Consider the following 17,302-nt stretch of genomic DNA (forward strand, 5'->3'; position numbering starts at 1 on the left):
AGATGTCATAATATCAAATTATAAAAGTTTCTAAAAGCTTTCTCTTCATTTTTATCACTGTCTTGTCATGAACTCATTCTACTGCATGTCATTTGAGTAGGCCCTAGCTGAGGCATTTTAAATAAACTGATTTTTCCAACACCAGTTTAAATTAGTAAGAATTCCCAGGTTAACTTCCTTCACTCAGAAAACTCTCTAAATCAATAAAACCAATTTTAGGAGTCTGGAGAGATGGCTTAGCAATTAAGAACTCTTACAGAGGACCTGGACTTGTGGTCCAGCACTCCCAATGCAGCTCACAAGCATTTGTAACTCCAGTTCCAGATGATCTGATGCCTTCTTCTGATCTCCTTGAACTCACACATGAATACATGTAGTATACTTACATAAACTAAGGCTCATACTCATACAATAATTTTTAAAAGCAATTTTAAAAAATTATATAGGAAGTACTGGAGAAATGGCTCAGCAGTTAAAAGCATTTCTTTTTCAGAGGATCTGGGTTCAGTTTCCAGCACCCACATATCAGCTCACAACTGTCTACAACACCAATTACAGAGGGTCTGACACTCTTTTCTGGCCTCCAGAGGTACCAGGCATGCACATGGTACAGAGACATACATGTAGGCAAAACACACATCCATATTTTTTAAATTATATGGGGGGAAAAGTATAAAACATTACCTTTTTTCTACCGCAATATTTAAATTTTCTGAACACCTTAGTAGTTTAAACACATTAAAATTACTAACACAAAATCCTAGATCAATTTCACAAAGAACAAAATCAGCTGTTACCCACCCTAACCCCATCATAGGGTAAGAACTGGAGACACACGTTTCAGACAGTCTAGAAAGTAAAATCCGAGGCTGGAGAGATGGCTCAGCGGTTAAGAGCACCCAACTGCTCTTCCAGAGATCATGAGTTCAATTCCCAGCAACCACATGGTGGCTCACAACCATCTGTAATGGAATCCGATGCCCTCTTCTGGTGTGTCTGAGGACAGCTACAGTGTACTCATATATAATAAATAAATAAATCTAAAAAAAAAAAAAAAGAAAGAAAATAAAATCCACACTGGAGCCCAGAAGTGGTGCTAAGGTTTCCTATGTGTGAACACAGGCAGCACTCATGTGGTCGCACATTGACTGGACAATGCTGGATTATCTCTGAATGACAGCACTACTGAAATGACTCAGTGCTAACACTGTTCTATCTCTTGCCTAATCCCATGCTTCTGAAGCATCTGAGGCACCTTCTTCACTTTATAGACAATAAAGGACTGGAGAGACGGTTCACTGGTTAAGAACATTGTCTGACCTTCCCAAAACAGTCAGTTTAAGTCTCATCCCCCACATGGCGGTTTTCAATCATCCATAACTCCAGTTCCAGAGAATCTAATGATCCCCTCTGGCCTCTGTGAGCACCAGGCACACAAATAGTGTACTTTATATACAATGAGACTAACAAAAGAGAAAAAATTACTTACAGTTCCTTTAAGTGAGTCTGAGAAAAAGCATTTTCTTGGATAGACATTATAGCATTGTTATTCAAATCTCTGAAATCAAGAGAAATGCAACATCAGTAACCATTTCTGCAATGAAGTTACATAAATGCTTAAATGCTCATTAACACCTACTGACATACAGTCTCAGTATGCAACCCTGGCTGGCCTTAAACTTGCTATGTAGAGCAGGCTATCCTCAAACTCACAAAGATTTGCCTGCCACTGCCTCCTAAGGACTGGGATTAAAGGCAGGCACCACCACGCCAGCACGAAGATTATACAGTGAGTAAATATATATGAAATACTTACAGATACTCAAGGGATTCAAGGCCAACGAACGCTTTCTGTGTAACTGACTTAATCCGGTTTCCTTGCAAGATTCTGAAATAAAATTAAAATCATTAAATATTTATCTATATGACATATAATTGTGTTAAATGCTTGCAGCATTATGGTATTATGCACATTTAAAAATTATTTTTTAGTTATGTGTCTGTATGTATTTGTTGGGGGGAGAAGTATGTATGTACATGTTCAGTGCTGTGCCTGCAGAAGGCGGAAGAGACTATCAGATCCCCTGAGTGGAGGTTATGAGTGCTTATTGAGTCTCCTAATGTTGGTGCTAAGAACCAAACTCAGGCCCTCTGAAAGAGCAGCACACATTCTTAACCTCAGAGCCATCCCTTTAGCCACTTTAATGGCTTTACTGAGATACAACTAAGGGAAAAATTATACACGCTGGCTTAATGAAAGCAAGCATTTTTAAGACAGTTATGAACTTAATAATTAATACAAAGCACAACATGAAAGCATCTACTGAGACCTCAGAGCTCAACGGACATCCTCTGAACATTCATCCTAACCACTAAAAGACTGGAGGCTTGCCTATGCCAAGTGAGGTTAAATCCTCCACTTCTCTTTTTTTTCTTTTAAATTTTTATTTTAGGGTTGGGGATTTAGCTCAGTGGTAGAGCGCTTGCCTAGCAAGCGCAAGGCCCTGGGTTCTGTCCCCAGCTCCGAAAAAAAAAGAAAAAAAATTTTATTTTAATTTTCACACATTACACATTTGATCATACTATTTCCTCTCCCTCATTTCCTCACAGTTCTCCATTTCTCTCTTTAATAAAAGATAGTCAGATTAAAGATGTTCAGACAAGTATGAATCTTTTGAGAAATCTCTCTCATCGGAGATCTCAAATGTTTCATGGGAGAATGTTTTTCCTGTTAGACTGGCTCCCCAGATAGCTCCCATGATTGATTGTACTACTCATTCTACTATGTCTTCTTGGAGCACTGCTCTTACTTGAATGGAAACTCTAGTCAGTAACTTATTTATCCCACAAGACTGAGAATGGAAACTTGTAGTATCACTATGGAAATCGGTATGGAGGTTCCTCCAAAACCTGAAAATAGAACTATCATATGGTCCAGCCACGCCACTGGTAGATATATACCTAAGGCCATATGCCACAGGGACACGTGCATCACCGTGCTGCACTTCTCCCAACAGCCAAGAAACGGGACCAGCCTAGATGTTCATTCTAACAGACAAAGGTAACACATATATGCAAAAGAATTGTATGCAGCCATAAGGAAAAATTAAGTTATAGCATTTACAAGAAAATGGATACAACCATTTTCTTTCACATGCAGAACCTAGATTTAGAATTTCATATGTGTGTATATATGTGTGTATGTTTGTAAGTCATGAAACTAGAAAAGGGATCCTGAGGGGAAGCAAGAGACCCATAGAGAATGGTGCATATGTTATCAAGAAGCAGAAGGGACTACCTGGATATAAAAGGGGAATCACCTGCAGCAGGGAGGAAGTGGGAAGAGGACTGCAGGAAAGGGGAATGAATGTGACAAAGAGTAATAAACATGTATGAGCATGCGTAATGAGACCCATCTCTTACAATGCTAATCTGAAACTAATTAAGAAATAAAAAACAAATTTCCATAGGGATACTTTATAAACAAAAAAGTACCAAAGAACAATCTATTTGACAAACAAACAAAACTTTCTTTTTAGAAGGCTCAGACTTTCTGGCTATATAAAATAAACATTATGCAGTAACATTTAAAACTGCTCCTTGAAAAGACATTAGATATATAAACATCACAGATACATACAATTTAGTGAGACTTTTGAGACCTGAAAAGACTTCACTAGCATCTTCTATGGCCCATGAAATTTCATTGTTTCTCAAATCTCTGAAAGTGTCAGGGAGAAAAAGACTGTTAGCCCATATGACCAGCACACCACTAGGCAGCATCCTAATACAGCAACATAAATGGACATGCTAAGTTCAATCCTTATTTTAACAGTCATTTGTAATGAAGATTCAGTCCTTCTTTTTAAAGAAATATTTGTGATAAACACAGAAAAATTAATAAATTAACTAAGCACAGGGCATGGCAGTGCACATTTTAGTCCCAGTACTCAACTGCTGGAGGCAGTGGCAGGCGGAACCACGTGAGTTCAAAGCAGCCTGATCTACAGAGTGAGTTCCATGACAATCAGAACTTCATAGAGAGACCCTGCCTCAAAAATAGATAGCTCAGTGGTAGAGCGCTTGCCTAGGAAGCACAAGGCCCGGGGTTCGGTCCCCAGCTCCAAAAAAGAAAAAAAAAAAAAAAGAAAGAAAAGAAAAAAGAATTCCCCTTGGGAAGCAAAAAATTATATGACTACCTGCTAGAGTGTTCACTGTGTTTCTTTTCTTTTTTTTAAAGAACTATTTATTTTATGTATATGAGCACAGCTCTTTTCAGACACATCACAGATGTGATCACACATCATCAGATCCCATTACAGATGGTTGTGAGCCACCATGTGGTTGCTGGGAATTGAACTCAGGACCTCTGGAAGAGCAGTCAGTGCTCTTAACCACCAAGCCAACTCTCCCGCCTCTCACTGTGTTTTCTTTAAAAACTATTCTATTCTTATAAACTATTTTCTTCAAAAACTATTCCATTCTTAGAGAAAGTACACTCGTATATATCAGGTGCTGATGAAACCAGTTATATTAGAAGTAGTTAATCACTTTTACTTCCTAAAGCTATCTCATACTAAACTAAGGCACACACTTTCTGATTTATAAGATTATATAAAATGTGGATGCCAAGAGAGGTTTCTTCTTGCTTAGCCTTCAAGTAAAACACTAATATAGCTCATTTTATTTTACCATCAATTCTTCAGACATTCCCCCTCCTGCAAATTATTCATCAAAAGAGGCATGGTGGCTTATGCCTATAATCCCAGGACTCAGGAGACTAAGACAGGAAGATGGAGAGTTCAAAGCCAGCCTGGGTAACACAGCAGGACCTTGTCGAGAGACATACATACAAGCAAGCATGCACGCGCACACACACACACACACACACACACACACACACACACACACACACGTAAAAATAACCATACCTTTAACTCCAGGCATTCTGGAGGCAGAAGTAGGTAGATCTCTCCCAATTTAAGGCCAGGTGTGTGTGTTCTTATATGCATGTGTGTGCTGTGGTTTGAAGGAGAATGGCCCCCATGACCTCATATGCTTGAGTAACTGATTCTCAGTTATTTTGGAAAGGATTAGGGGGTATGGTTTTGTCTGAGGAGGTTTGATACTGGGGATGGGTTTCAAAAGCCATCAACAAGCCCAGTCTTGTTCTCTCTGACTCCATCTTGTGGTTCAATGTAAGCTCCCAATTACTACTCCAGTGCCACACCTGCCTATCTGCTGCCTACACAGTCGCTGCCAAGATGGTCATGGACAAAAACCCTCTGAAACTATAAGCAAGCCTCCAAGTAAGTAAGTCTTGCTTCTATAGTCGCCTTGCTCATAGTGTTTCATCATAGAAGTAGAACCTAGAGAGAAGTTGCTATCAGAGACTAGGGTACTGCTGGGACAGGTCTGACCATACAGTTGCTTAGAGATATATAGAAAACTTTGGGCCTCTGGATAAAGAAAGACGTTGAATGCTGTAAGTAGGGCTTAATTGGACCATCCTAGTAGGACATGGAAGACAGTACAGTGCTGAAAGAAATGTGGCTATGGAGGCCCAGCTCAAAAGGTTTCAGAAGGGAAGAATATTAGAGCCCATTCTTGTGATATTTTGGCAAAGAATGTACTTGTTTTCTGCCCTTAGTCCAAAAAAATCTGCCAGAGACTAAATTGAAGCAGTCTAGACTAGTGCTGTTGACAGAGATGTCAAGGCAGCTTAGCACTGTGTTATGCAGTTATCACTGTTACACAGATCTAGAATAAAAGGGGCCAACAGGGCAAAAAGAAATGTAAAATGTACAGTTTGGAGTAATAACAGCACCAGGCAAGGAATGTTGGTACCAAGCCTTGTGCTCACAGAGATGGTAAGTTACTTTACAAAAAAAAGTCTAATGCTAAATGGAATGAAGGGAATGGTACCTCAGGGCAAGACCCAACCAGATAACCTTGAAACTTGTAAAAAGCAAAGTGTTGGGGTAACCTCTGCCTATTCGGTGAAGGTTGTCTCTGTATATTCAGTTGCTGATTGCCAAACCAGCAGAGAGCTGAGTACTGGCAGATCTTGGTACTGTTATTCCCATGGCCCATCACAGGCCTCATAGCCTGTAAACATTCACCTTCCTTACTTGCTGACTGGCTTTAATAAAGAACTGACAGCCAATAGCTGATCAGGAAATGAAAGCTAGAACATCCTTGCAGAGAGGGTCTCTGAAAGAAGAAATCAGAAAGAAAGAGGATTCACTGGTAGACATAGAGAGAACAGGATAAACATTAAGCACAAAGGTACAGACCTAGTCACATAGAAGGTGGTAGGCTAATTGGTCTGGTTAAGTTTAGGCAGCTGGCTGGAAGATTGCCCTAGCTAAGGGCTTAAGCTTTAAAATATTAAAAAGATTCTATCTATGTCATTATTTATATTGCTGGCAGATCCGAGAAAAGTCCCATTACAACCACCAACAAGCCAAAGCTTATGCAAATGACACTCACACAGGGGAGCAGGCATCAACCCAAGCAGGCAGTACAACTTGGCACTTTTGGCCACACAGCTTTGTCTTGATCAAGGGTACAGTAAAAGGATTGTAGAATCTGCTTCAACAGTTAAAGAAAGCCACAGAGACGAGGTGTGTGGCAGAAGAGCCCCTGCATGGCCCAAAGAAGTCACTGTATGAAGCCATGGAAGTGAAACTTGGATTACATTGGAAACCCCACAACGTAATTGGAAACTGGAGATGGCAGAACCTTGAGATACCTGTCAAGGAAAGCTACAGAAAGGATGTGGAACCAGCCCAAAAGAGAGAACTGTGTTTCAGTCAACAAAGCTGGAAGAAATGGGATATAAAAAGGCATCTAACAAGCCCTTTGACACTGGGCATAGAGATGCAGAATTTGGAGTTCACCCTCCTGGGTTTTGGTCTTGCTTTGGTCTAGTATTACCTCACTATGCTCCCTTCTCTCCCTTTTGAAATAGGAATATATATTCTATGTCACTGTATGTTGGAAATATGTGATCTGCTTTTTGATTTTACAGGGGTTACAGTTCGAAGACTTGAGTCTCAGAAGAGACTTTGGACTTTTAAATAGTGTTGACACTGTGAAAGACTATGGACTGAATGCATTTTGCATTATGATTGGGCTACAAGCCTATGGTGTCAGGAGACATCTAGGAAAGGCTAAATCTAGCAGGTGGCCTTCTTGGAGGTATCCTATCTTTTTGTATGGACTAAGATGGGTGAGCTCTATGAGGCAAGGTTCCAAAGAGACTTCACCTCAGGATTTCTTCCTGCAGCTGATATGCCTTTCTTATCACTATTAAATTAGCATAATAATCCCTGGGCATTAGCCTACCCTATTGAACAGATTTCCTGCAGATCAACGTAAAGATGAACTTTCATGAATTAATACTGTTTAGATGAATCAATGATTTTGTAGAATTCCTGATTTGATTCATGTAATTTTAGGAAGAGTGTTATAAGAGATGGTCATGCCAGAAAGATGTAATAAAGTTAGAATCAATAACAGAATATCCAGGCTGGAGAGATGGTTCAGCAGTTAAGAGCACTGACTGCTCTTCCAAAGGTCCTGAGTTCAATTCCCAGCAACCACATGGTGGTTAACAATCATCTATAATGGGATCAGATGCCCTCTTCTGGTGTGTCTGAAAACAGCTACAGTGTACTCACACCAAATAAATAAATCTTAAAAAAAAAAAAAGAACAGAATGTATGCATTCCTCATAAGACTAACTAAAGGCTACATAATAAGAAATGAGCTTTCATAATTACACTAAAAAGAGAAATAGGCTTAGAACAAACTTGTGTTCAAGGAAAAATCATTCAGATCTAAGGATGAAGCCACAGGTGTGTACTATAAGACATGGCCATGTGACACTGTTGCTTTGAACTTATAATGAGCTTATAGAATGAAATGCTACCTTAAACTTAATATCAACATCTTTTTACAACTCCCCTTTTGTGTAACATTTTATCTATGAGGTAATTTTCTAAGAAGACCAAGAACTTTTATATAAAAAGGCCAGAGGAAAAAAATAAAGATGATGTGGTGACTTGAGGAGCTCTGCCCCATCCATCCATCCATCCATTCATTCAAATGTATGTATGTATAATGTCTGTTTGTTTATATGTACATATATAGGTATATGTGTATGTAAGCAGGCATGCATGAATACTTGTAGAGTTGTTGAGACAGATGGTTGGGCCCAACCAGAGTGTGGGGGTATGAATATATGTGTGTCTGTGCATATCTGCCAGTGTAAAGGATCTTAATTCCTTTCCTTTCCTTCCTCCCTCTCTGGTTCACAAAGAGTTAATCAGTCTGGACAGTGAAGGGCTCCTGCCTGCCTGGCAGAAAAAAGAAGATAAACCCTTTACCTAGTTCCCCACTTCTTTTTTTTTTTTCTTTTTTTTTCTTTTTTTTTTTTTGGTTCTTTTTTTCGGAGCTGGGGACCGAACCCAGGGCCTTGCGCTTCCTAGGCAAGCGCTCTACCACTGAGCTAAATCCCCAACCCCTAGTTCCCCACTTCTATACAGCATGTGTTAATCGCCAGATATTAGCACTTATTTAAAGCACAAGTAATAGTTAAGTTTTTAGCACAAAATGTTAAGAAAGAGTTAAAAGGCAGGAGATAATCAATCTTTTGACCTATGTGTAACACTGAGTCCCACTTCAACCCATTCACAGGCTCCCAGCACTAAGAGGCCAGGGGGTGGAATGTGGTGGTTTGAATGACACTGGCCCCCATTAGCTCCAGTTTGAATATTTGAGCTCCAGTTAGTGGAACTGTTTTAGAAGAATTGGATGTGTCCTTGCTAGAGGGGGTGTGGCTTTGTTGGAGGAGGTGTGTCACTTGGGGGTAGGCTTTAAGGTTTCAAAGTCCATACCAGGCCCAGTCTTTCTGTCTGCTCCCTAAGGATCACATGTAAGCGTTCAGCTACTGCTCCGGTGTAATGCCAGCCTGCTGCCACGCTCCCTGCCATGATGTTCACAGACTAATCCTCGGAAACTGCAAGCAAGCACCCAATTAAATGCTTTCCTTTATAAAAGTTGCCTCGGTCATGGTGTCTCTTCACAGAAATAGACCCTGTGTGCAACACTGCTGACGTATAAGGCAAGATGTGCCCATTGGTATTAACATCAACAAGACTGTTACCAACTACGTTGTGATTGGATTTGAGGCCTGATCCACAAACATGGTCCATGGCTGGGGAAGAGACTGCTATGTTTTCCTAATGGACACAATGTGCCCAATATTTGACATCTAAATAATTATTTATGAATATATATTTGTCTACATGACTATATATGACTATATAGACAAATCTATAGCTATACAGACTATAATTGTCAGCTTTGATTAGAAAAGCTCTTTTCTTGAGTGGGCCAGCTGAAGAGACTCATAACTGGCCAAGGTGAGGAGAATGAGTATTCAATACTCAGTCATAAATAGAATGCTGAAATCAACACATATACACAAAAGAGAGGGGGGGAGGAGAGAGAGAGAGAGAGAGAGAGAGAGAGAGAGAGAGAGAGAGAGAGAGAATTTAGTGAGGCATGGTAGTACATGCCTATAATCCCTGCACCTTGAAGGCAGAACGAAGAGTTCAAGTCCAACCTAAGCTACATGTTGAAATATTATCTCAAAAAAAAAAAATTAAAAAGGAGTTAGTTTCTTTTGGGCAAAGTCATGAAGATGTAGGTTGGTGGTAAGATGCTGGCCTGATATGCTGAGGTTTTAATCCCTAGCATTATCCCCAAAGACTCAAATATTACAAAAAAAACAAAAAAACAAAAACAAAAAACCACCAAGGTTGTGCAGCAAGCTACTACCAGCAAACAGAACTGCTACCACTGTAACTGCATCCTCCCAGACGAAAACCAGTAGTTGTGGGACACTATCTGTCATGAGAACAAACAGGTGACAGCATTCTGACACTGCCAACTGACAGGGAGAGTCTTTGCTGTTATGACACTTAACTCAGAATAAAGTATAACCTGCTCTAAAATTTATTTATGGGATAGAGAACAAAAGAAGCACAAAATACTGGCACATGTCCATTTTCATATTGATTATTTTCACTCATTTGCTTAGTTTCTTTCTAAAAGAGATTAAAAACCAAACAAAACAAAACTTACAATGTCTGAAGATTGGAAAGAAACCTAAATACACCATCAGCAATGTGAGTGACTCTATTGTCCCCTAAATTCAATCTCTCCAGTAAACTCAGACCCACAAAGGCAGATTCATCAAGGCGGGTTAGCTGGTTATAGGACAAATCCCTAAAAGACAAGAAACACTGAAAGTCAGGGATTATTATATTAGCCCAATCTATGAATTTTACTCCACTGCCATGCTACGCTTAGTTTCCCAACAAAAACTGAGGAGCTAGGGATGCCAGACTCACGACTACCATGAGAACAGCTGACCCATCTGCCTGGTCCCACCTCTCCCCTGAAGCAGCGCGACACTTACAGTGCAGACAGCCTCTGGCAGAACTCCCACGCATCCGGGCTGATCTTTTCAATAGCATTCTGGCTCACGTACAGCTGCTGTAACATCCGCAAGCCATACAGCCACCCCTTGTGCACTCCTGTGAGGTTATTATGCTCCAGCTCTCTGCATGGGTATAGAGAGAAGCAAGTAACTCAACACAAGGCATGCGACACAAGCACAGCTGCCAATCTCCTTTAAACTGGCAGACAGACACCTTTGCTGAACTCCAGTGACCCAGCAAACCTAAGCTCTAAAGCGACTAAGTATCTATAAAACCAACAGACCAAGTGGTACATCATTCCCAATCCAGATAAAGTCTGCTAATTTAGAGTCAAAGCAATATGAATACAATTTATTTTTATATTGAAAGCTTATGAATGACAACAAAAATTCCAGTAAACTAAAAAAAATTTAAAGTCTGTATGACAGCAAGGGGTGTGGCATGTGTAAGGCCTGGGGTTCAATCCAGAAGGCAGAAAGAGTCCTCACAACTGTCCCCTATTCTAATACTTACAATTCTTCCATATTATTCAAGCCAAAAAACGCTCCATCTTTGAGTTTGCTAATTCCATTCCGCTGCATTTTCAATGAGCGTAAGGAATCAAGTCCTTGGAAGGTAAGGCCTTCTACAATTTTAATCCGGTTTCTTTTCAGTTCCCTTAAACGAACAAACAAAAAAAACTTTACAGTTAGAAAATTGTCTGAGTTACTCTTACAGTAATTGAAAAGAAAAACTGTTGTAGTGGAAAACTTGTCTTCCTATAATCCATCAGTTTTGTTACTCACAAGAACTGGAGATGAGGCAGCTTGAAGACTTTAGGTGGAATCATGCTAATTCGGTTCCGGTTCAACTTTACCACTAACAAAGAACCTGACAAGTTGTCGAAGCAGCCAGCCTCCAAGGTGGTTATCCTGTTATTACTCAAATTCCTGCAAGGACAAGATGATGGCACAAGAAAAGAAACAGTGGTAACACCCAGGCCCAACCCCAGCTCCAACTATCACATAGCTGTGCACATTGACAAATCCTTTAACTGCTATTTCCAGTGCCCACCCCAAGTCAGGCTTTTGTTTACCATCGGGCAAAATCATATTTGCCAAGGTTGTAAGTAACGAGGTTCCTGGGAAGCACATGTGATGTGAAGGCACAAATACTCAATCATGCTTATGAACCAGAACACAAAAATCTTAACTGATACTTGTGTGTGTGTGTGTGTGTGTGTGTGTGTGTGTGTGTGTGTGTGTGTGTGTGTGTGCGGGTGCAGAGGCTAGAGCAAGATAGAGAAAGGAAAAGGTATAACCAAACTTTGCTTCTATCATTCTCAGACTCATACATTTTGAGACAGGACTTCTCGTGGAACCAAAAGCTCAGACTCTCAGAGAACCATTAAGTTCTCCATTTTGGATAGGCTGGCTAGCCACTGAACTCTCAGGATCTGCCTCTCATTACTCCCAATGCTGGAGTTACAGACATATACAGACATGCCTTAATTTTCAGATAGATATATGGGATTTGAACTCAAGCCCTTGTGCTTGCAGAGCACTTGTATCTACTGAGCAATCTCCTTAGCCTGTTTTTTTTTTTTTTTTTTTTTTTTTTTCCGGAGCTGGGGACCGAACCCAGGGCCTTGTGCTTCCTAGGCAAGCGCTCTACCACTGAGCTAAATCCCCAACCCGGATTTTTTTTATTTACATTTCAAATATTATTCCCTTTCCCGATTGCCCAGACATAAGCCCCCTATCTCATCCCTCTCCCCTTCTTCTATAAGGGTGCTCCCCTCCCCATCAACCCCCCCTTCCCACCCTCCTGACATTCCCTTACACTGGGGGTCCAACCTTGGCAGGACCAAAGGCTTCTCCTTCTATTGGTGCCCAACAAGGCCATCCTCTGCTACAGTTGGAGCCCTGGGTCAGTCCATGTATAGTCTTTGAGTAGTGGTTTAGTCCCTGGGAGCTCTGGTTCATTGGCATTGTTGTTCTTATGGGGTTGCAAGCCCCTTCAGCTCTTTCAATCCTTTCTCTAATTCCTCCAACAGGGATCCTGTTCTCAGTTCAGTGGTTTGCTGCTAGCATTCACCTCTATATTTGACATGATTTAGCTGAGTCTCTCAGGAGACATCTATATCCAGTTCCTGCCACCATGCACTTCTTAGCTTCGCCAATCTTATCCAGTCTTGGTGGCTGTGGTGGGGGGGCACATGTGGGGCAGTCTCTGAATGGCCATTCCTTCAGTCTCTGCTCTAAACTTTGCCTACATATCCCCTCCTATGAACATTTTTGTTCCCCCTTTTAAGAAGGAGTGAAGAATTTACACTTTGGTCATTCTCCTTCTTGAGCTTCATGTGGTCTGTGGATTGTATCTTGGGTAACTGGAGGTTTTGGGCTAATATCTACTTAACAGTGAGTACATATCATATGTGTTTTTCTGTGATTGGGTTACCTCACCCAGGATGATATTTTCTAGTTCAATCCATTTGCCTACGAATTTCATGAAATCATTATTTTTGATGGCTGAGTAGTAATCAATCGTGTAGATATACCACATTTTTTGAATCCATTCCTCTGTTGAAGGGCATCTGGGTTCTTTCCAGTTTCTGGCTATTATAAATAAGGCTGCTATGTACATAGTGGAGCACGTGTCTTTGTTATATGTTGGGGCATCTTTTGGGTATATGACCAAGAGAGGTATAGCTGGGTCCTCAGGTAGTGCAACATTCAATTTTCCGAGGAACCTCCAGACTGATTTCCAGAGTGGTTGTACAGTTTGCAGTCCCACCAACAATGGAGGAGTGTTCCTCTTTCTCCACATTCTTGCCAGCATCTGTTGTCATTTGAATTTTTTATCTTAGCCATTCTCACTGGTGTGAGGAAGAGTCTCAGGATTGTTTTGATTTGCATTTCCCTGATGACTAAGGAGTTTGAGCATTTCTTTAGGTACTTCTCAGCCATTCGATATTCCTCAGCTGTGAATTCTTTGTTTAGCCCTGTCCCCCATTTTTTAATAAGGTTATTTGGCTCTCTGGAGACTAACTTCTGGAGTTCTTTGTATATTTTGGATATTAGCCCTCTATCAGATATAGGATTGGTAAAGATCTTTTCAAAATGGTTACCATTTTGTCCTAATGACAGTGTTCTTTGCCTTACAGAAGCTTTGCAGTTTTATGAGGTCCCATTTGTCGATTCTTGATCTTAGAGCATAAGCCATTGGTGTTTTGCTCAAGAAATTTTCCCCAGTGCCCATGTGATAGAGACTATTCCCCACTTTTTCCTCTATTAGTTTGAGTATATCTGGTTTGATGTGGAGGTCCTTGATCCACTTGAACTTACGCTTTGTACCGGGCGATAAGAATGGATTGATCTGTATTCTTCTAAATGCTGACCTCCAGTTGAACCAGCACCATTTGTTGAAAATGTTATCTTTTTTCCATTAGTGATCATAGGTATGTGGGTTCATTTCTGGGTCTTCAATTCTATTCCACTGATCTACCTGCCTGTCTCTGTACCAATACCATACAGTTTTTATCACTATTGCTCTGTAATACAGCTTGAGGTCAGGGATGGTGATTCCCCCAGAAGTTCTTTTATTGTTTAGAATGGTTTTCGCTATCCTAGGTTTTCTGTTATTCCAGATGAATTTGCAAATTGTTCTTCCCAACACTATGAAGAATTGCGTTGGAATTTGGATGAGTATTGCATTGAATCTGTGGATTGCTCTTGGCAAAATGGCCATTTTTACTATAGTAATCCTGCCAATCCATGCGCATGGGAGGTCTTTCCATCTTCTGAGATCTTCAATTTCTTTCTTTAGAGACTTGAAGTTCTTATCATACAGATCTTTCACTTGCTTGGTTAAAGTCACACCAAGGTATTTTATATTATTTGGGACTATTATGAAGGGTATCATTTCCCTAATTTCTATCTCAGCCTGTTTATCCTTTGAGTAGAAGAAGGCTACTGATTTGTTTGAGTTAATTTTATACCCAGTCACTTTGCTGAAGTTGTTTATCAGGCTTAGTAGTTCTCTGGTGGAACTTTTGGGGTCACTTAAGTATATTATCATATTATCTGCAAATAGTGATACTTTGACTTCTTCCTTTCCAATTTGTATCCCTTTGACCTCCTTTTGTTGTCTGATTGCTCTGGCTAGGACTTTGAGTACTATATTCAATAGGTTGCGAGAGAATGAGCAGTCTTGTCTAGTCCCTGATTTTAGTGGGATTGCTTCAAGTTTTTCTTCGTTTAGCTTAATGTTAGCTACTGGTTTGCTGTATATTGCTTTTACTATATTTAGATATGGGCCTTGAATTCCTGATCTTCCCAGGACTTTTATCATGAAGGGGTGTTGAATTTTGTCAAATGCTTTCTCAGCATCTAATGAGATGATCATGTGGTTTTTTTTCCTTTGAGTTTGTTTATAAAGTGGATTGCATTGATGGATTTCCATATGTCAAACCATCCCTGCACCCATGGGATGAAGCCTACTTGATGATGATAGATGATCGTTTTGATGTGTTCTCGAATTTGGTTTGCAAGAATTTTATTGAGTATTTTTGCGTTAATATTCATAAGGGAAATTGGTCTGAAGTTCTCTTTCTTTGTTGGGCCTTTGTGTGGTTTAGGTATAAGCAAAATTGTGGCTTCATAAAAGGAATTAGGTAGTGTTCCTCCTGTTTATATTTTGTGGAATAGTTTGGACAGTATTGGTATGAAGTCTTCTATGACGGTCTGATAGAATTCTGCTCTAAACCCATCTGGTCCGGGGCTCTTTTTGGTTGGGAGACTTAATAACTGCTTCTATTTCTTTAGGAGTTATGGGGTTGTTTAGATGGCTTATCTATTCCTGATTTAACTTTGGTAGCTGGTATTTGTCCAGAAAATTGTCCATTTCCTCCAGATTTTCCACTTTTGTTGAATATAGGCTTTTCCAGTAAGATCTGATGATTTTTTGAATTTCCTCAGATTCTGTTGTTATGTCTCCCTTTTCATTTCTGATTTTGTTAATTTAGATACATTCTCTGTGCCCTCTGGTTAGTCTGGTTAAGGGTTTATCTATCTTGTTGAGTTTCTCAAGAAACCAGCTCCTGATTTTGTTGATTCTTTATATAGTCCTTTCTGTTTCTACTTGATTGATTGATTTCATCCCTGAGTTTGATTATTTCCTGCCTTTTACTCCTCTTGGGTGTATTTGCTTCTTTTTGTTCTAGAGCTTTTAGGTGTGCTGTCAAGCTGCTGATATATGCTCTCTCCTGTTTCTTTCTGCAGGCACTCTGAGCTATGAATTTTCCTCTTAGCACAGCTTTCATTGTGTCCCATAAGTTTGGGTATGTTGTGCCTTCATTGCATTCTAAGAAGTCTTTAATTTCTTTGTTTATTTCTTCCTTAGCCAAGTTATCATTGAGTAGAGCACTGTTCAACTTCCATGCATATGTGGGCTTTCTGTCATTTTTTGTTGTTATTGAAGACCAGCCTTGTCTGTGGTGATCTGATAGGATGCATGGGATTATTTCTATCTTCCTGTGTCTGCTGAGGCCTATATGGTCAATTTTGGAGAAGGTACCATGAGGTGCTGATAATAAGGTGTATCCTTTTGTTTTAGGATGAAATGTTCTATAAATATCTGTTAAGTCCATTTGGTTCAAAACTTCTGTTAGTTTCTCTATGTCTCTGCTTAATTTCTGTTTTCATGATCTGTCCATTGATGAGAGTGGGGTGTTGAAATTTCCTACAATTATTGTGTGAGGTGCAATGTGCGATTTAAGCTTTAATTTAAAGTTTATGAATATAGGTGCTCTTGCATTTGGAGCATAGATATTTAGGATTGAGAGTTCATCTTGGTGAATTTTTCCTTTGATGGGTAGGAAGTGTCCTTCCTTATCTTTTTTGATGACTTTTGGTTGAAAGTCAACTTTATTCGCTATTAGAATGGCTACTCCAGCTTGTTTCTTCAGACCATTTGCTTGGAAAGTTGTTTTCTAGCCTTTTACTCTGAGGTAGTGTCTGTCTTTGCCTCTGAGGTATGTTTCTTGTATGCAGCAAAATACTGTGTCCTCTTTACATATCCAGTCTGTTAGTCTCCATCTTTTTATTGGGGAATTGAGTCCACTGATGTTAAGAGTTATTAAGGAAGAGTGATCATTGCTTCCTGTTATTTTCATTGTTAGAGGTGGAATTATGTTTGTGTGTCTCTCTTCTTTTGGTTTCATTGCAAAGAGATTACTTTCTTGCTTTTTCTAGGGTGTAGTTTCCCTCCTTGTGTTGGAGTTTTCCATCTATTATCCTTTGTAAGGCTGGATTTGTAGAAATATATCGTGCAAATTTAGTTTTGTCATAATATATGGGTTTCACCATCTATGCTCATTGAGAGTTTTGCTGGATACAGTAACCTGGGCTGGCATGTGTTCTCTTAGGGTCTATATGACATCTGCCCAGGATCTTCTGGCTTTCATATTCTCTGGTGAGAAGTCTGGTATAATTCTAATAGGTCTGCCTTTATACATAGTTACTTGACCTTTTTCCCTTACTGCTTTTAATATTCTTTGTTTTGTGTATTTAGTGTTTTGACTATTATGTGACAGGAGGAATTTCTTTTCTGGTACAATCTATTTGGAGTTCTATATGTGTCTTGTATGTTTATGGGCATCTCTTTCTTTTTTTTTTTAAATCTTTTTTTTTTTTTTTTTTTTTTTTGGTTCTTTTTTTCGGAGCTGGGGACCGAACCCAGGGCCTTGCGCTTCCTAGGCAAGCGCTCTACCACTGAGCTAAATCCCCAACCCCTGGGCATCTCTTTCT

At 39.9% G+C, this 17,302-nt stretch overlaps 1 protein-coding gene across 2 annotated transcripts in view; it reads right to left on the minus strand.

The window, feature by feature from the left end:
- Lrig2 (leucine-rich repeats and immunoglobulin-like domains 2) overlaps nt 1–17,302 on the minus strand; it is a 63,680-nt gene that overhangs the window by 26,637 nt on the left and 19,741 nt on the right. For both annotated transcript variants that reach the window (XM_087624592.1, NM_001107710.1), the window contains 7 exon segments: nt 11,300–11,443; nt 11,028–11,171; nt 10,493–10,636; nt 10,156–10,299; nt 3,641–3,721; nt 1,817–1,888; nt 1,490–1,558 (listed from right to left, as the gene is read on the minus strand). In XM_087624592.1, the coding sequence (XP_087480718.1) occupies nt 1,490–1,558; nt 1,817–1,888; nt 3,641–3,721; nt 10,156–10,299; nt 10,493–10,636; nt 11,028–11,171; nt 11,300–11,443 (798 nt within the window).

Source organism: Rattus norvegicus, chromosome 2 (assembly GCF_021556685.1).
Source record: "Rattus norvegicus strain SHRSP/BbbUtx chromosome 2, alternate assembly SHRSP_T2T, whole genome shotgun sequence".
Classification (NCBI taxonomy): domain Eukaryota; kingdom Metazoa; phylum Chordata; class Mammalia; order Rodentia; family Muridae; genus Rattus; species Rattus norvegicus.